General features: G+C 33.8%; 1 protein-coding gene across 1 annotated transcript in view; it reads right to left on the bottom strand.

Moving 5' to 3' along the window:
* LOC108909631 (neurexin-1-like) overlaps window positions 1-21,458 on the bottom strand; it is a 341,617-nt gene that overhangs the window by 66,297 nt on the left and 253,862 nt on the right. Inside the window, exon 11 of the mRNA XM_023455085.1 lies at window positions 1,484-1,668. Within this exon, the coding sequence (XP_023310853.1) occupies window positions 1,484-1,668 (185 nt within the window). The remainder of the gene's footprint in view (window positions 1-1,483; window positions 1,669-21,458) is intronic.

Below are 21,458 nucleotides of genomic sequence, written 5' to 3' on the forward strand. Positions count from 1 at the left end.
ATTGGGATTGCGTCTGACTTCGTTGGCAGCGATTTGTATTCTTTGCCACAACTCTTCACACGAGCCAATAGATTCTTTGTAAACTATATCTTTCATTCGAGACCAAATAGAAAAATCAAGAGGATTGAAGTCCGGACTTCTGGATGGCCAAGCAAAAATGCTTACATGGCCAATCCAGCGATTTGGAAAAACTGCATCTAAATATGCACGCACTGGCCAAGAAAAATGCGGTGGAGCTCCGTCGTGCATGAACCACATGTCTCTTCTTAAATAAAGTGGAACTTCTTCAAGCCGTGGAAGCATTTTTACTTGGCCACCCAGAAGTCCGGACTTCAATCCTCTTCATTTTTCTATTTGGAAGAATCTATTGGTTCGTGTGAAGAGTTGTGGCAAAGAATACAAATCGCTGCCAACGAAGTCAAACGCAATCCCAATATGTTGTTTCAAACTCGAAGATCTCTCAGAAAACGTTGTGTAAAGTGTGTAAATGTCAACGGTGGATTCTTCGAACACTGACTTTAAATCATTATTACGAATTTCATTTGTTTTATTGTTAATTGTTGTAATAACACGAAGAAACACTTGGTTTGTTTCGCTTTTAATTTCTCGTATTATCAAAACATAGTGTTCGTTAAATCGATTTTTCTCGAAAACGGATCGAGATACCGAAATGAAACAAGAATACACAATTAATGGAAAAATGATTGCTCTTTCAGGTTTTGAATCAAGTTTCATGTTAGACATACAGGGTAAAAAGTTATTAACTAAATTTTCGGTAAAATTGGTCGTAAGTGGCGCCCTCTATGAGCAATGCTGAAATTACAACACGCATCTTATTCGTCGCCTAAAAAAATATAGTTTCACAAATTTTCAAGTTCCTAACCTACATAGTTTCAGAATAATCGCAAAAAAACGGTTTAAAATTTTTCCTTTCAACACCTTGTATTTCCGAAACTATCAACTTTCGGATAAGGCATATTTGCGCCAATGGTCACCATTTTACGTGTAGTATCTTCAGCTTTCGATTTTCCCATTATTAATGAATTATTGTATACGAGTATTCTGCGAACAGCTTTGAAAATTATACATATATCTAATCATTGATCGACTACACATTCGATCGCAAATAGTCTTGCTTTGTTGATTGTAACTCAAGTATAATGTCTGTTTTGTAATTTAGCTGGATGTGAGTACCATGATAGAACGGTGAGAACAAATCAACAATACCTTTGTAGGTACATAAGCACCGTTCTTTTATCAGTTGACCGGTTTATATATTTTTTTTGTTTTACCTACCCTACCTAATGTTGGTAGAAGCTTTGCTATATCTCCATTTTATGTATTTTTATATAAAATAAATATGATCCCTTTTTTATATTAAACATATACACTATCATGTAACGACTCTTGTTTTCACTATACTATTTTTTACACTTTATTACTTTCTGTATTAGGCGTTCCTAAGGCATTCAATGCTCTTTACCTCCATATGTTGAGTACCGTTGAAGCTAAGCGTTGGTGCTTCTTTTCCACAGGTGGGACCGCTGAAGAGGGTGTCAGTGCAGTCGCAGACGAATCGGTTCCAGCCTTCCGTGCAGATGCCACCATTGAGACAGGGCTGTGAAGGACATTGTTGGGGCTGAGTGTGACACAACGTGCGGATGGATCCTGAAACGAAAACGATAGAAGATTAGACACTTTATTAAATAATATAGTCACCTGATAATTATATTAGGATAATAAATAATTAAATATTGAATAGATGCATTTATCAGATGGTATCAACTGATCCGTCAATTCCAATGTAATCAGAAATCAGTACTGGGAAAATAGGAGTCTATACAATGTAAGTATGTACAACAAAAATGCTTAGCCAAATTTTAAATGTAAATCTACATCACAAATTAAGTTATTCATTTTTATCCATTAGCTAACAAATTTTTGAGTGAACATTACTCCACGAATAGTGCCATTTCCACATAATTGGACTCATTTTAACAAAGAAATTCTTTACGGTGTAAATGACATGTTTAGACTGTAAATTTATTTAAGAATACTCTTTTTCAAATTTCTATTTTTCCCGTGAAGCTTTTATGTCTTACTAGGTAGTTCTTGCTTAGAATACATGCATCTAGGATATGGGGCGTCAATCCATGAGCCTTAACTTTCTGCCGTGTGGTAAATAAGCTCCTGAGTCGATGTGGAGCATTTTTTCTCATATCACGAGCGTTCAAATAAAAACATGGTCAAGTTGGTTCTGAAAATTTGGACGTAGGGCGTAGCGTATAGCAAATGAACTTAAACATCATCTGTCAAAGCGCTATATCACCGCTATCAATTTGAATATTTTCGTTTTAAAAAGCGTTTAAAATGGTGTTTTCTCAAGAACAAAAAGTGTTTATCATAGAGTCCTACTTTAGAAATGGACGCAAGATCGATGGAATATGGAAGTATTCTATTGAGAAATGTTTCATAGAATTTCAAAATCAATTTTCCGGCGTTGTTGAGTACAAAATTTTTCAAAGTGCAGTTCAGCGTTGTGTTAATGTTTTTCGTGAAACGGGCAGTGTAACAAGAAAAGAAGGAAGCGGCCGACCTAAAAAGCGGACTGAAGAATTAAAAGAAACTGTCCAACAAATAATGGAAAATGCGCCAAGAACTTCTGTACGTGTTTTATCACAAATGGTGGGAGTATCAGTCGGTACCTGCCACACAGTGTTAAAAAAAGATTTGCGTTTGTTCTCCTATCGTTTAACTTGTCAGCAAGAACTTCATGAAGTTGATTTTCCGCGACGGGCTGTATTTTGTGAATGGTTTTTAAACAACTACGGTGAACTTCATAATATCACCTTTTTTTCTGATGAGGCCTGGTTTCATTTAAGTGGTTACGTAAACTCACAGAATATGAGAATGTGGTCTTCTGAAAAACCAGATAACTTTTTTGTCGAGGGCCCTCTACACGCTCAAAAAATTGGAGTTTGGTGTGCTCTCAATCGAAGGAGGATTTATGGACCTATTTTTTTTAATGGTACTCTTACTGCGCAAAGGTATAGAGAAGAAATTATCGCTCCTTTTGTTAACCAGCTGGAAGAAAACGAAATTACAAACTTTTACTTTTAACAAGATGGCGCAAGGGCACATACGGCAGGCGAGACGATGAATATGTTGAGGGAAGTTTTCCAAAATCGACTAATAAGTCTCAATGCTGAACATGAATTTCCACCGAGGTCATGTGATATTACGCCGTGTGATTTCTTTTTGTGGCCTTACCTTAAAAACACTATTTTTGAACTGCCTATTCCTGATTTAAACCATCTGCAGGCTCGACTTATAGACAAGATTCGTGAAATTAACAATACCCCGAGCATCTTAGAAAATGCCTTTAATTCTTTGAGGAACAGGTGTGAAAAGTGCTTGGAACAAGGAGGGGGACACTTTCAGCAGCTGCTTTAATTTATTGTTATAACAAGGAGGGGGACACTTTCCGCAGCTCCTTTAATTGTTTGTTATTGTTATCACAATTATTCTTTAAAATAAAGTTGTATAGTCATTAACGTTATTGAAACTGACAGCTGCTTCCTACGTCCAATGTGTCAGAGCCAACTTCGACCACGTTTTTATTTGAACGCTCGTTATATGGCAGAACGGCAATTTTCGAGATAGAGGGGTGTGGAAATCTGGGAAAAAAAGTGGACCCTAATCGTCTGGAAGCAACGGTAAGTCAAAGCATCCATTTTTCATAAACCGGGAAAAAACTTTATTGTGATTTCGGAGGAGAGTGGTGTTGAAGAAAACCGGAAAAAAGTGGATTCTGACCGGATCTACTCAAGTGCGATTTTCTTGTTACAACATGCACTTATATGGAAAAATAGTGGCAGACATCGCAGACTAGCAATATGACGGTAATTTGAAATCCAGCGTGGGAGAATTTCTCATAAAACTCGAAAACTGCTGTAAAACAGTATAAAATAAGTAAAAACTAAAAAAAATTCTGCCGCTTGCCAAATAAGTTCCATAACGACCGCACAAACGTTACATACTGCTGGCAGACATAACTTTGAAGAATCAGTCTTATTTGAACAAATAAATTATTTTATAGAGCTCACCATGGCCAAAATTATAACAACAAATATTCTAGTAGCAGCAGCTGACAATTATAAACCACTAAAGACACCGTTCAAACATACTTCTTATGTAAACTTTTTTTTNTCGACTTATAGACAAGATTCGTGAAATTAACAATACCCCGAGCATCTTAGAAAATGTCTTTAATTCTTTGAGGAACAGTTGTGAAAAGTGCTTGGAACAAGGAGGGGGACACTTTCAGCAGCTGCTTTAATTTATTGTTATAACAAGGAGGGGGACACTTTCCGCAGCTCCTTTAATTGTTTGTTATTGTTATCACAATTATTCTTTAAAATAAAGTTGTATAGTCATTAACGTTATTGAAACTGACAGCTGCTTCCTACGTCCAATGTGTCAGAGCCAACTTCGACCACGTTTTTATTTGAACGCTCGTTATATGGCAGAACGGCAATTTTCGAGATAGAGGGGTGTGGAAATCTGGGAAAAAAAGTGGACCCTAATCGTCTGGAAGCAACGGTAAGTCAAAGCATCCATTTTTCATAAACCGGGAAAAAACTTTATTGTGATTTCGGAGGAGAGTGGTGTTGAAGAAAACCGGAAAAAAGTGGATTCTGACCGGATCTACTCAAGTGCGATTTTCTTGTTACAACATGCACTTATATGGAAAAATAGTGGCAGACATCGCAGACTAGCAATATGACGGTAATTTGAAATCCAGCGTGGGAGAATTTCTCATAAAACTCGAAAACTGCTGTAAAACAGTATAAAATAAGTAAAAACTAAAAAAAATTCTGCCGCTTGCCAAATAAGTTCCATAACGACCGCACAAACGTTACATACTGCTGGCAGACATAACTTTGAAGAATCAGTCTTATTTGAACAAATAAATTATTTTATAGAGCTCACCATGGCCAAAATTATAACAACAAATATTCTAGTAGCAGCAGCTGACAATTATAAACCACTAAAGACACCGTTCAAACATAATTCTTATGTAAACTTTTTTTTTTTGTAATCTAATCAACCTTGGACTTTTGGTCGTGTCCGAGATTTCCATGATGATCATCTTTAAGTGAATCACCTGCATACATAGAGTGTCCCTAAATTATATTTTATTATCGCATTTTACTACTACTACAAATGAAACAAAAATAAGACATGGTGTTGAAAGGCCAACGGTGATCACGTTCTTTTAATTTTAGCACATCAAAGTTGTTTTTCCAGATCGGTAAGTAAGGTACCTGAGACAAATAAATCCTACATTATGAAATTACCGCTCGCTAAACGACTCCTTGTTGTTGTAATGCATATAAAATCATTTAACCATAAATCTACCGAAGTCTAGTAGTCGTAACTATAACTATAATCACTGAAAACATCCATCAGTTTTAATAAATAACCGATGCAAAAAAGTAAATTTCTTTTATTTATATTTTTTATATTATATTTTTGATTTATTGTAATGAACATTCCTCTATGTAGTATAGTGGCCTAGAATATTTTTATTTTCTTTTTAATCCATGAATTTTTAAATAAAATATATTCTATTTCGTAATCAGGTTCACTTTTCCTTTTCTACCATGGTACCATTATGATTTTGTTTTTCCTGGGAATCTTTTACAAACTAAATTAATATATTTCTCTTTCAACATAAAATATATGAAAGATTTTTAAGCCTTTGCTAATAATATTAGTTTGCATTCAGCTTTACTCCAATGAAGTTTTTTGAAATTTTTCGACTGGTAACATTATTCAGATTTAAAGTACAGTAGTCTTTTCGTATTATGCTGTGGTCTATATGTCGCCATCAGTTAAAGATTTGTAACGGTTTCATACTTGTAACTGGTGACGACCAAATACACAAGCCAGGCGGCCATGAAAGTCTTAAAACCACTATTGAATCAGATTTAGTTTTTGCATAGTTTATAGTTTCCTACTTGAGTTTTATTGGTTTATTGAGAATATATAAGTTTGTGTGCTTAATGTTGTTATAAATATTTGTTGGACTAGATATTATTAAAACCCAGGGTTCTGATAAGAGCACATTGCATGTATACTAAAGACAACAAAAAAAACTAGGGCTTTCCATGCTCTCAAATATTTAAATTAGTGTTTACAGTACTTTAATAAACAAATGAATAGTGATTAAAATTAGCATAGACCGTACTTGCCTCGCCGCTGTTACCAACTTTGAGAGTTGTATTCAAAATTCAACTACGAGGGAAATCCACAAACTAAGAGTACTGAGTACTCTAATGCTATGTGGTTTTTGTTTTCTACACTGTTGGCAATACTTCATTCAAGGCCCAGGTGTTGGAAGCAGAACGCGCGCTCATTTGTCTCTGGCAGTTGAGAACTGTTGTTGTAGTGGCGTGTTGAAATGAGTGTCGTTATTACGAATCCCGCCAGCTGCGAGGTGATGAGCGTAATCCGGTTTCTTTTTGAAGAGAAAGGCCCCGTTCCAGATTTTTAATAAAACTGTTTATGGGGATGGTGTACTGAATCGTACTAATGTGTACAAGTGGTATCGTGATGTTCATGATGAACAAAGGAGAAAAATCATCGCAACTCTGTTTTGGGATCATAAAGGTATTTTCCTTATTGACTCTTTGCCCCAGGGGGGAACAATTAATGCTGCGCAGTACTGTGAAACACTGAAAACACTATGGGGGGGATATAGAACAAAAGAAATAAAATGTTAATGAATGCTTGTTGCATGAGAATGCACGTTCCCACACAGCCAACTCCACAAAGCAACTCTTGGATCATCAATCACCCCGCTCACAGTCCTGACCTGGCACTCTCTTTTTTTCATCTTTTCTCTTCTCTGAAGGTATTTAAGGGTAAAAAAAGGTTTTCTACTGACGATGAGGTCCACAGTGCCGTGAAAAATGGACTCGAAAGGCGGCAGGAGATTTTTTTGACTAAGGTATCAGAATGCTCATTCTTCGGCTCAAAACCGCATTGAGGTTGAAGGCGACTACGTTGAAAAATATTGTTTCATGTACCATAAATATACTGCCGTTTCGATTTCTAAAATACTAAAAACTTTTACTTTGTGGATATGCCTTTTAATTATGAAAACTGATTAAAGTATACTATTTAGTACCTATTCATGGATAAGTTTCCAATACTTTTAGTCATAGATGACAATTACATACCACCCAGCGCTCCCCACCCTTCCCAATTTACGAACTCGAACGAAGCTAATTCCCTATGTAGCATTGCACGGTGAAAGCAATACGTATTGAATTCTGATTTATTTTCTTAAGAGCTCTAACAAAATTTTGATTTTATTTACGTTTTGTTGTTTGTATGTCATTATCCTAAAACAAACTGAAAGAACTAACACCTGTCAGCTTTTTAAAATTAACAATGGACTGACTTTATAAAAATATATTCTCTCTACTTTATACCATTTGTGTTCTTGTACAATACAATGTTAATAACTTGGTCGTTTCCATGAAATTATAAAATTCCTAATTTACCAAATTTATTCTGGCAGAAAATCCGGGCAATGCGTATGAAATGAATTTATAAAGCCTAATGTAGGTATATTTTTTTAGAGAAACCCGAGCTTAAAATGCGGAAAATGATCGTTTATAGGCCCTCATTTTTTTCTCACTTTTCGTTTAATATTTCCAGTTACATTCTGGAACATAGACGAAGGTGGATTTGAAGTATGAATTAAAGAACAGTGCGGATTTTGTACAGAGATTACTTTATGATAATACCTGGAGAATGGGTTTTGGTTTCAGTTACCGACGTAATAAATAATGCATTTATGACTGAGGGTGACATTTTAGTGTTTAACGCAGCAGGTGGTTGTTTAGCCGGCGTAAATTTATTTATTTATTATATAGAGGGATGGATACATGAAAACTGTAAGTATTCTGTGAAAAATATAGAAGTCCTTTTCTGTAATATCACATTAATAAAGATAATGTTTTTCATTTGATACGTACAATATAATATAATAAAGCCACATTCTTTTCAAATTTAACAGCCTTGGAAAAGTTGCAAAAATTAAATTAAATGCCAATTAAATAACTGTGTTAATTTTAAAGGTAATCATATAGAAATGTTATGTCAAAAAAACTAAAATTAAAAATTGTGGCGTTAAAATATAGTACATATATATATCGTAATATATTTTAAAGTTTAAATCTGATGGTTGCTACCCATATATTAGATATGTGCACGGAGATCTTAGCAAACATAATTACACTGATATATTTAGAACCCTCAGAAACTTACCCGTATCGAATTTCAAAACATTGTATATTTTTTTCAAGAGATATGGTTATAATTTAATTTAAAGATTTGATGTCCTACATCTCGAAAAGAGAAGACGATAGGCCATATAATATAATAGCCAAATAAGCAAAGATCATCTTTTTTTTTTATGTGCTAACAGTTCCCGAATTCATGGTACTTTTTCCAGAAAACCCTGTATGTATATATCCCGATTTATAGATAGTTGTATATACCGTTATTTTCTCTCACCTAGTTGTCTTTCAACAGCTTTAATTTCAAATTGCCAGTGTTGCTAGAAACAACTACCTACTCAGCGGGCTGCAAGCCCCGACCGGCATTGGGTTATACTCGCAACACCTAATACAACAGCTAGGATCGTTCGTCAGTTTAACCCACCAGACATAAACTTATTTGTCCTCATCAGTATGTCGTAAGTGAGACTACCGGCGAACGATCCAGCTGCTTTAGCATCGTTTCAGTAGTTCCATTTATCGTGGTACTTCCCAACTACGCCATTCTCTATGGCTACTACCAGTAGGAAGCGACCTGCTAAAATTTGCCAGGTACTTATTTGCACGACCGTCGCCAACTGGGCGAAAACAAAATGTTTTACATTGCCAGTGTTGCGAGAAACAACTACTCCGCGTGCTACATGCCCCAACCGGCATTGGATTATACTCGCAACACCTAGTAGAACAGTTAGGATGGTTCGTCAGTTTAACCCACCAGACATAGATTGGATATGAGCACGATTCAGTGAGATCACGATCACGTATCATCTTCGAGAACCAAACTGCTAAATCATATTACGTACTTGACGTTTGATTTGCAAAACACTTTTTTAAAAGAGAAAAAAGAACCTTTAGCTTTGTTGAGATGTTTAGATACATGAGACCACGGAAGATCAGAGGAGACGTAAACGTATTAGTCTTTGTAAATTTCAGCTGTAGCAAGCGATTTTTGGCCAATAGAAAAACAATTACGTTTATTGAAATGAATGAGAATCAACTACGCTTTACTCCACTGGTACACCGTGAAAGGTTAAGTTGTAGTTAATGATAATCCGTAAAAAGGTTGCCATAAATGTTTGTGTTTTGAGAATAGAAAGTACATCTGGAAGCTAAAATGGTATGTACTTTGGACGTATAAATAAGGTGTAATAGGAGCCGTAAAACAGAGCCTTGTGGAACATCACTTCTAATATTTCTGAATATACAAAACAAAATATTAGTTACTTAATAATCATATGATAACGACTACCTACCTCTCCAAATTTAAGTGGAGATAGTATCAATTTAAAATGATTATTACCTCATTAGCTGTTAATAACATATATCAAAACCATGTTACTGCAGTTTGTATTTATTTGAAGACATAATTAACTCCTCCATGAGAAAGTAGTTTCATCGGTCCACAATATGAGAGAATTATGGCTCTTAGCCAGTAACAATAATTAAATCTATTTTAATAATCTGTTTCCGATAAAGCCTGATGTAGCTGAATCAGGCTGAATGTGATAGGGATGCTATTTAAAGCACGCCCCAGAGTGTTTAAATCCAACTTTTAAAAACGCGCATTTTAAAGTTAGCAAGGCAACATCCCGAGAAACGTCAAGTCTAAGTGTCACCTTTTTAATTATTGATCTGACAGAAGTACCTTGTAACGTCAAATAAAATATTACTAAAAAATGTTTCAAAAGCTTTATTCAAATATTTATGCACTGATGTTTTACTTATGCCTAAGTCAGTGACTATTCTTCTTGTACTCAAATGAGCACTAACGTGGACCTAGGCAAGAATGTTAGTAATGTAATTTTCATTTCTAACATGCCTATTTCTTTTGGGTATTGGAATTGGATGCACTTATCAAGTTTGATGTATGTAGTCCTCTAGCCAAAAATACTTTTCTAGTAAAATGTGTTCGATCAGTTAGCTGCTCAGTCATGGCAACATTTTCTAAACACTGGAAAAACCTTAGAATGGTATTTTATATTCTAAGGGAAATATATAGCCAACATATCATGACCCTCCGCGGTAGAGTAAGACATACTGAGAACAGTGTTAGGAACATAACGTGGGTTTAGGTAGGTTATTTTATAAACGCATTTTGTTTTAGTAATTAAATGTATTTTCGTTTGCGTCGTGTTCCCCAATTCATTTCATTATTTATTTTTTGCACACTAACTTGCGAATAACTTGATAACAAAAAAATATATAGAACCCTTTTTGGCGTCAAAAGGTAGCTATTTTTATGCTTTCCAAACTAACCTATAAAATGCTTTATCCTGCTATTTCACTTTTTTAAGAAAACGTGTAACAACCTAAACTTGGATAAATAGCGCCAATAAATAACTAAATAGGCTATACCATTTAAACAAAACTTTTGTTAGAAATTCTTCTTATGCTATATTCATCAATTTTTTGTGCTGCATTCATTTATGTAAAGAAATCTATAGCACTGTATTTAAAAATTTTTGAGAAAAATTCATAAAACGGCATTCTTTTCAAATAACGCCATCTATAGGTTTCCATATTGAGGTAAATGACATTACGCATTCACCACGAGATATAGCATGAAAAGACCTTTCCATCGAGGTATAACACTATGGGCTCTTGATGAGCCAAGCCTTAAAAAAATGCGTTTTTCTGATCAGACGTTAGGGGCCACCCTTTCTGTCGAGAGAAAATGTCAATAACAAAAGTTATAGGCAATGAATCCGGCTATCCATATTTGTACTATTTAATATACCTGAATAGGAAACATTTCTGAGAAAAATTCAACCCCTATGTGTTGGTATGTAGATTGCGCCTCTTAGCGGCCGAGCTACGAGCTTGAAAACTATTTCCAGCGATTTATCTTGGTCGATTTATTCAACACAATTTTTTTACCGAAGCTCTAGGACCTATATACTTTCCCTAATATTGTACCTCGCCGACCTTAGTAGGACCCCCTGTATAAATGATGATATTTTTTATTTAGTTTCCCGGGTAAGTGCAGAATGTCATATATTCCTGCTGTAATTTTGGGCCAGTTATCCCTATTAAAATCTACTCAAAACAGTTTCTGTCATTTAGTTATGTAAATTGCGTTCTGTTTCCTACCTTGTAGATTCAGTCGTCAAAAATAAAAAAATCTCATTTGATTTAACTGAAACACTAGTGCATATCTTTAACGTCCAAAATTGGTTGTCTATGTTACAGAAGTGGGTTTATCTTTAAAAACGGTTTACACTGAGGCCAAATGAGTCGCAAAAAGTAAATAACTGAACTGTCAATGCAAATGACGCCAAACGTATTTTTGTTATTAAAACCTGCGACGATAAAAAATACTGACAATTTCGATTCCCGGTATTAGCACATGTAACATTATTTCTAAATGGATTTTACATAAAAATGTAATATTCTACCAATATGAACCAAGAGTATCTTTTTTTGAATGTATAAATTACTCAAATACATTACTAAAAATTTTTTTTATTGGTACCCTGTTTTGCTTATTTAAAGCACGCCCCAGAGTGTTTAAATCCAACTTTTAAAAACGCGCATTTTAAAGTTAGCAAGGCAACATCCCGAGAAACGTCAAGTCTAAGTGTCACCTTTTTAATTATTGATCTGACAGAAGTACCTTGTAACGTCAAATAAAATATTACTAAAAAATGTTTCAAAAGCTTTATTCAAATATTTATGCACTGATGTTTTACTTATGCCTAANTATACTTTCCCTAATATTGTACCTCGCCGACCTTAGTAGGACCCCCTGTATAAATGATGATATTTTTTATTTAGTTTCCCGGGTAAGTGCAGAATGTCATATATTCCTGCTGTAATTTTGGGCCAGTTATCCCTATTAAAATCTACTCAAAACAGTTTCTGTCATTTAGTTATGTAAATTGCGTTCTGTTTCCTACCTTGTAGATTCAGTCGTCAAAAATAAAAAAATCTCATTTGATTTAACTGAAACACTAGTGCATATCTTTAACGTCCAAAATTGGTTGTCTATGTTACAGAAGTGGGTTTATCTTTAAAAACGGTTTACACTGAGGCCAAATGAGTCGCAAAAAGTAAATAACTGAACTGTCAATGCAAATGACGCCAAACGTATTTTTGTTATTAAAACCTGCGACGATAAAAAATACTGACAATTTCGATTCCCGGTATTAGCACATGTAACATTATTTCTAAATGGATTTTACATAAAAATGTAATATTCTACCAATATGAACCAAGAGTATCTTTTTTTGAATGTATAAATTACTCAAATACATTACTAAAAATTTTTTTTATTGGTACCCTGTTTTGCTTATTTAAAGCACGCCCCAGAGTGTTTAAATCCAACTTTTAAAAACGCGCATTTTAAAGTTAGCAAGGCAACATCCCGAGAAACGTCAAGTCTAAGTGTCACCTTTTTAATTATTGATCTGACAGAAGTACCTTGTAACGTCAAATAAAATATTACTAAAAAATGTTTCAAAAGCTTTATTCAAATATTTAACATATTAATTATTTAAATGAATGTGAAATGTGCAGTTGGTATTGTTTGAAATATTAATACTTCGTTTTTTTTAAATCAGATGAAATGCTGTTCAAATTAATACAGCTAACATTTTCGGAAGTCGATGAGGTTGCAGTGGTCGCACTTCCATTAATGGCACTCCCAATAATGTTTGAAACATATTTCTTATTGCTAATACTCTCTTCAACGTAACCACTCATCCTACTTGTCGTTGGATTTGATCTATTGTCATGTCACTATTCGCCATAATGGTAGCGGACGTACGACGAAACGCGTGTCCCGTGTATTTCTCAGGATCGTCCAATTTAAGATAACGTGCAATTTGCAAGGGACATGATCCAAATGTATTAATACCGACCACTTGATTGGTGCACTTCCCCTTATTATACCGTAAGAAAACTCGGTCTGTACTTACATTTTGGGGACGCAATGATAAATACTGCTTCATCAAACGCACATAACTAATTCCTTCACTGTCGGCAACAGTAAAACATCGAGCTTTCACTGTCTTAGATGGTCGGATAGTAATAAGCAATACGCTTCCTTCTTCATTGATGTCATGTAAACGTAAGTCGCACAATTCACATCTTCTACAAGAGCCAAAAATACCGCAAATGGATACCACCTTCAAAAATAAATACGTAATGTTCGGTGCATCCGTGAAAATCATATTCCTTGAATACATGTGCCTTTTTCACTAGGTCATTCTTGCTAATTGCCTTCATGAATGCATGCATTTTCGTAAATGATTTTAAATCGACCCCTTTGTTTATCCTCAACATACTTTGCAATTTCGAATGGATAGCCCACATAGTCAATGCTTTGTACTGCTCTGACATTTTCTGAAGATAAGCAAGCACAACTCGTTCATCTGTATTTGTTACCTTTTGTTCTTCCATCCATTTGATGAACCTGTCGTATTCTTTTCTACAAGCGTTTTCCGATTTTTGCGGTATTAATCGCGATTCTGTTTTACTATTTAAGTAATCAATGTTAGAAGTCAGTTTTAAACAATATACAACTAGTAATAACTGCGGTGGCAGCAATTAATCTTATGTGACAACAGTACAGTTACAATTTTTTGTTTTCTCGTTTTCATGACAACGAAAGTTATACTGATGTAACATCACAAATTCAACCATTTGACATTATTAGTTCTTATTTCCATTTTTTGTAGTATTAATACAATATTTATGATTTCAACGTGTACCAATAAAAATAGCGTAAAATATTCGTAGATAACTGGTCTTTAAAACACTTGCGCACTAATTTCGAAAAATCGCGCGTATTTAAAAGACCTTAATCCACTTATACTTTAATATACTATTTTTTACGTTTGAGTGCCACCCTTATCATTTTTTCTAGTACATTACTGACTGATTTGACTTCTTAATGGTTGTTAGTAAGCAGATTAAATTTGAGTCCAAATTAAAATAAAAAAATTAGTAAGAAATATGAATCTTCATTCATCAAATTACTTGCCGACCTTCTCAAAGGTGAAAACTTACAAAAGTGTCAACTTGTAAGGTTCTATTATTATATTTTAAATAGTAACATCTTGATCTGACCTTCGACGCAACAAGAACGGTAACAAATGTGCACACTGCTTATAAAAATTTAGTTTTTTATCGCGTTTCAGACTTCGCATGCTAAATCGTAGATACAGTGAATTGCGTACTAAATCAAGTTTCTACTCTGAGAAATAATGTTATTTTGCTTTTGAAGCCTAAGATTTACCACATAAAGGGGCAAGATGTGATCAAAGAGCTCAGCCTACGCGACGACTTAAGATATATTAATAGCAATTACGCTATTTCAATTAGTGCCCGGATGAAATTAGAAATACACAAATTACCTTCAAAATGGCAATTTATATTCCTGAACCATGCTAAAAACATTCGTTTGATATTTGGTTCTAACCACAGACCTATAAGTGTATTAAAATTAGATGAAGCAATATTTCTCGTTCAGCGAATTCATTTTCTTAGTCCATAAATACCATAAAAATCTATACTGCCATTATGTAAATTCTAATAACCCTAAAAACCGAATGGCGTGCTCGTTATCGTTAATATTGGTGTTTAGTAGAACAAAATATAATAGTACGGCCTCTATAATAGCGATGTTATAATATACTGTCTACTGGACTTTTACCAGGTCTATAATAATTGCGATGACAACTATGTGTTGTCGTGAAAGAAATCTGGTAAAAGTATTATTATTTTATGAAAAAAATTGCTTGATATACATTTCTAATGGGATGTAGCCTTGTTTTGTTAGTGATATTGTTATGTGCTAATGAACAGAAATAATACAAGGTGTCTCAAAATAACGTACAACGGAAGAATACAGATTCATGGACTCAAAAGAAGCAAATTTAGGCTAATTCACCTATATCCGAAATCGCTTCGTTTGGCCGCTAGATGGACTCAATTCGTGAAATTTTTTTGAATTTTGTAAATAACTCGAATACGTATTATTCGATTGTGATTATTTTTGGGATGTGGACTTTTGCTTTCAATCTACACATTTTGGTGTTATACAGAGTGTTTGTAAAACCTGCAACTCCTACAAAATTGATGTATGGTGATAATATCCGTTCATAACTTTTTTCTCTTTCGGGCAAAAATGATAACTATTTTTTATTTTATACGTGATACCATTTGGAAGACTTTGGACCTCTTGTAGAATTTTGATTAAATGAGCGGTTTGGGTACAATTTTTTTTAAATGTATACTGAGATGAAATAAAATTATTGATAGAAATTTAGAAATTTAAAATAAAATTACACTTTACTAAGACACTGTGAAGAGATAAGGTTGAAATAATTATAGTAAAATTAAAAAAAAATAGATTTAAAAAAATTGTTAGTATTAAATAGGGTATTGTGAAATATTATCAGAAAGTCGTATTACTAGAGCATAGTTCAAAGATTTAAGAATAGAATACATTATTATTTTAGTCAAATAGCGTACATGCCAAGATATTATTGGGAAAAACAGAATCAAAATTAATTAGTAACAGAAAGATACATATAGCGAAAGAAAGCTAAAATATCATAGTTTGACTTCATATTAGTATTATTAGTAAGTAAGATAGGTATAAGGAAATATTAATATCCAAATTAAAATTTTACATATCAATAAATTATAATGTCAGTGAAATGTCATCATCAGAAATAAACATGGATTTACAAGTAAGAAATTATTACATATGGAATTCAAATAAAACTATAGAATTAAGGAATATTTTGAAATAAAAGTTAAAATCTTTGTAAATATACGTGAATGTGATTGTAAAATTGTAAATTATAAAAGTGAAGTGAAGTGAAGTGAAGTGAAAAAAGAAAACGGAATTTAAAAGAACAAGCACATATGTGAAAAGACCTTAACAAAGGATAAGAAAAATCAAGAGGGTAGGATAAAAAAAAGGATTATTTACTAGTTACGAGAGATTTGTGAGAAAAACGTGGTGAAAAGGAATAAATTGGGAAAAACCCATATAAATAGTTATAGTTAACAGTGAAATAAAGTAAAACAATCAAAGTTAGTATTCCAGAACAAAGAGAAATTAACGTTGGGCCATAAGGATTCCAAAGGTAAAGCTCCAGTCTCTTCAAAGTAGTCCAAGACGATATTCAGGACAGACCAATAGACGATATTACAGATATACTACAGACGATATTCCGGATATACACCAGTGAGCAGCAGTTTCCAGAGATCTAGTAAATTCAGGAAAACAAGGATTCCAGGACAATATTCCAGATATACATCAGTAACCAGCAGTTTTCAGAGATCCAGTAAATTAAGGAAAACAAGGATTCCAGGATGATATCCAAGATTATAAGTGTACAAGCAGTTCGTAAAAAACCTACAAGATAAAATAAGAGGTAACTTTGTGCACAAAGTATTACGAAATCTTATAAGATAAACTAGCTAGCAAAAGAGATTAATTAATAAATTTACAATATCAAAATTCAGAAAACCTATAGGTATAATAAAATCAAATTTAAAGTAGTCTTACCTGCAATTCGTTTGAAATGAATACAAATTCTTAATACATAATAAATAATAGATAAATTTAACTTCACTATACGAACAAAAATTAAGTGTGGCCATATTAAAAATTTTGATAGATATTTAAGTATAAAAGTAGGCAACCAAAGTAACACATTAGGAACAAAATCTTGAAAACAGTTTTTATATATTTAAGTATAGGCAACCAACAGTACACAATAACGAGTAAATTTGAATACCAATTTATGAAAAGTTCTCAAGGTGTTACAAAATGCTATTATAATAAGTTAATTCAAAATATTCCGAAATTGTGCCTGAACATTTCACGATTATAATTTATTATTGTTGATAACAGTAAAATAAATTAATAAACAAATTAAATTTTAAATAATATCTTTTGTTTAGAGTGGTGTATTGTTTGGGTTTCTACAAAGCTTTAACCTCCTTAGAACTTACTACTACTGGGAAGAGTCTGAGATTAGCAACGGTAAAATTAAAAAAACAATTAAACCACTACATCACATCATACTAACACAGTAGCAATTCAGAACTGGGAGTATCTTAAAAAAATAGATCGTTTTAATGATCTAAGATCAAAGATCTGATCTTAGATCTTGTATCTAGATACTTTTTTAAGGACTAGATCTTGATCTATTTATAAAAAATCCTTTGAAAAAGATCTGAACTTATGATCTAAATTGAAGGATCTTAGATCCTGAAATGTATCTAAGATCCCAAAAAAGATCTTAGATCTCAAAAATATCTTAGATCTCTTCAAATGCTAGATAAATATCTCTATATTAAGCAACTTTTCTTAAAATTTAATACTCATTGGCATCATCACTCATCAGCCTGAGTTGAAAGAATGTTCTCGTTTGCTACTTTTATTAATGCCCCCAGGCGAAGTACACTTTCCGATAAAAATTTTGAAAATTTAGTTCTACTTAAGGCAAATTCATTATGTACATAAGAATAATGTGTAAATTTACTGATTGTTAGAAAATATTTTTTGAGTTGAGTTGATAATATTATTTTGTGTATGTAACAGAATACTAGTAAATGTTAAATATTTGACTATAGTTTCACTTCAGTATCTAATGCAGTGACATTCCAACAATTGGTTAGGTACTTCCATTAAAAATGTATTTGCCAGCATGTGTTCCATTATATTTTGTCTAACATAAATTCCAATAACTGACAATGGCCCAATTTATTCGATCTTAAGATCTTATGTTTTCTAAATGATCTGAGAAGTTACCTACTTTTTTAATCTTAGATCTCCTCCAACGATCTAAGATATTTTTTTGATCATACATCATATTTAGTGATCTAAGATACTAATCTTTGTAAAAAGATCTTTTATAAAAGTATCTTGTATCTGAGATCTTTCTAATGCCAAATGATCTTTTTAAAATGATCTATAGATACTTTTCAATAAAGATCTAATATCTTTGACCTAGATCCTTTTTATAAGGATCTTTCCCAGCTCTGAGTAGCATACACATCACAGCATACATGAGCAAAATCATAGAATCTTAATTATAAATAAATTCAAATCGTTACAATACATTATCTTGCCACCTATATTACAATAATTAACAAAGTGCTAGTAGGCTCCGATTTTGTAGGTTGACTGCAATATCAGTTATTATATCCAATATACTAAATGGGGAATTTTAGCTAGAATTTTTGCAAAACCCGAGTTATTGGAAAATGTGCCGCTATTACTCAGAGCTAACAGGTGGCTTATGCATGATGGTGCTCTATCACATTTCACTGTAAATGTCCCGAAGTATCTGAACCAAAGACTCCCTCATCGATGGATCGGTAGAGGGGATAATGTTCCTGTTAACTGACCTGTACGTCCACCAGACTTAACATGTTGCGACTATTATCTTTGGGGTACTCTGAAAACAAAAGTATGATTCCACATTTAACACTGAACTGAATTGTGGCATATCCAAAATGACATAAATGTTTTAAAAAATAGCCCTTAAGAACTGCAAAGGGTATCCTCTAACTTTCTTCGCCAAATTAACATTTGTTGTAGATACGACGGTGGTCATTTTGAACAGTTTTTATAAAAGTTGTACTAAATTTAATAACCTCAACTTAGTTACTTTTATTTCCAGTATTTTTTATTGTTTTTGATTGGTTTTACGAATTATTTCAATAAAGTTAGGCTTGTTGTAAATAACTCTAATTCGTCGTATGTGTGTGTATCCATATCGAAAAATTAAGTAACATGTGGTATATTTTGTCGTAGTATCTTAAAGAATTAGCAAGTACAATAACTTAAAGATCAAACTGAAATTATAGTCAACCTACAAAATCAGTGACTACTAGCGCTTTGTTAAGTATTGTAATATGGGTGGCAAGATAATGTAGACATTTAGAAAATATTTCTTGTAATCAAACCGCTCATTTAAACAAAATTTTATAAGAAGTCCAAAAACTTCCAAATGGTACCGTCTATCATATAAAAAATAGTTGTCATTATTGGCCGAAAGAGAAAAAAGTTATGAACGGATATTATCACCATATATCAATTTTGTAAAAGTTGTAGGATTTAAAAAATATTCTGGATAGCATCAAAATCTGTAGATCGAAAGCAAAAGGCCACACCACAAAAATAATCAAAATCGATTAGTATATTCGAATTATTTACAGAATTCAAAAAATTTTCACGAACTTTGAGGCCATCTAGCGCCCAAAGAAGCGATTTCGGATATACAGGGTGTTAAAAAAAGAGTGTAAAATATTTCAGGAGGTAATAGTATGAACCAAAATAAGCAGAAAAGTCTTAATAAACATGGGTCCGCAAAGTAACGGTTGCGGAGATATGGACCACTATTCGTTTTTCAAACATTTTATTTTATTAGGAATAAACCGACAAAGGAAGCTTTTAACAAACAAAAAACAAAGTTACAGAAGATGTTCAAAGTGCCCTCCGTCCATTTCCAAGCAGGCACGACATCTTCGTCTCAACGATATTCGAACTCTTTCGAAAACACCCTCCTTGGTTTGGATTTCTTGACACTTTTGATTAATCCGTAGCTGCAGCTCTTCCAGGCTATTTACAGGAGTACCATACACTAATGTCTTCAAATATCCCCAAACAAAGAAATCTAGAGGGTTCAGATCAGGCGATCTTGGAGGCCATAAAACAGGTCCGGCCCTTCCTACCCATCTATGTGGAAAAGTTTGGTGTAAATGCTCTCTAACGGCCATGGAAAAATGAGCTGGAGCACCATCATGCTGGAACCACATTTGTTGCCTCTGATTCAAAGGAATGTCTTCCAAAAACTCATACAGTGTGTTCTGCAGAAAGTTGAGGTAAGCAGCGCCTGTTAATCGGTTTGGTAAAACAACAGGACCTAGAAACCTGTCACCTACAATACCCATCCAAATGTTTAATGAAAAACGTGCCTGATGTCCAGATTCTATTAGAGCATGAGGATTTTCGTCGGCCCAAATATGCGTATTGTGAAAATTAAACACTCCATTTCTTGTGAACCCGGCCTCATCAGTAAAAAGAATGTTTGCAAGAAAACGAGGGTCTTCAGCATCATGACGTAGAAACCAGCGGCAAAAAACCAAACGTGCTTGATGATCATTTATTGGATTTAAGGCCTGTACTCGTTGCACATGGTATGGATAAAGCAGTTGCTCGTGAAGGATTCTCCAAACAAGAGGACCACTAATTCCTACCTCGGCTGATATTCTCCGCACACTCGTACCTGGATTCTGCTCTACCAGTGCTAGAATTTCTTCTTCTGCTCTAGGAGTGGATACCGACCTTGGTCTTCCGGATAAATGGCACTGTTTGCTCAAGGAACCGGTATCACGCAATCTTTGGTGAATTCTTCCAAACATGCGTTGTGAAGGAATCTGGCGATTTGGATAAGCGTCAACATAAAGACGTCGCGCTTCGGTGGCGTTCCCATTAGCACGACCATACATGAAATGCATGTCTGTTAATTCTGCGTTAGAGTAACCAGCCATAGCGAAAGAAAACTTGTGCACTGAGAACAACTGTCAAATACGTACTGTTTATTTCACTAAACATCAACCAACTATTATAAGAAAATACACAACGTTTTTGCAAAATAAAAAAGGGGCTAAAAAACATAAAACATTCCATATCTCCGCAACCGTTACTTTGCGGACCCATGTTTATTGAGACTTTTCTGCTTATTTTGGTTCATACTGTTACCTCCTTAAATATTTTACACTCTTTTTTTAACACTCTGTATGTGAATTAGCCTAAATCTGCATACTTTGAGTCCACGATTCTGTGGTCTTCCGTTGTATACGTTATTCTAGGACACCCTGTATAGTGGCGTTAAATCACTTCGCATAATTTGTTTGTTTTGCTCCTTGATCAATTCTAAAACTTTTCTTGCTCTTGCTAAACTTTGATAAACTTTGCCGTTTTCAAGAAAAACAGGATTATTCGAAGTATTCTAATACTGTGAATTAGAATCACAACAGAAGTCAATAGTGGGCCGGCTATGAATTTATCACTCAAATCTGACAGTGAATACATATTTGACAACATATTTGATTTCAGTATCAGCAAACAAC

The sequence above is a fragment of the Anoplophora glabripennis genome, unplaced genomic scaffold (assembly GCF_000390285.2).
Source record: "Anoplophora glabripennis isolate ALB-LARVAE unplaced genomic scaffold, Agla_2.0 scaffold455, whole genome shotgun sequence".
NCBI lineage: Eukaryota > Metazoa > Arthropoda > Insecta > Coleoptera > Cerambycidae > Anoplophora > Anoplophora glabripennis.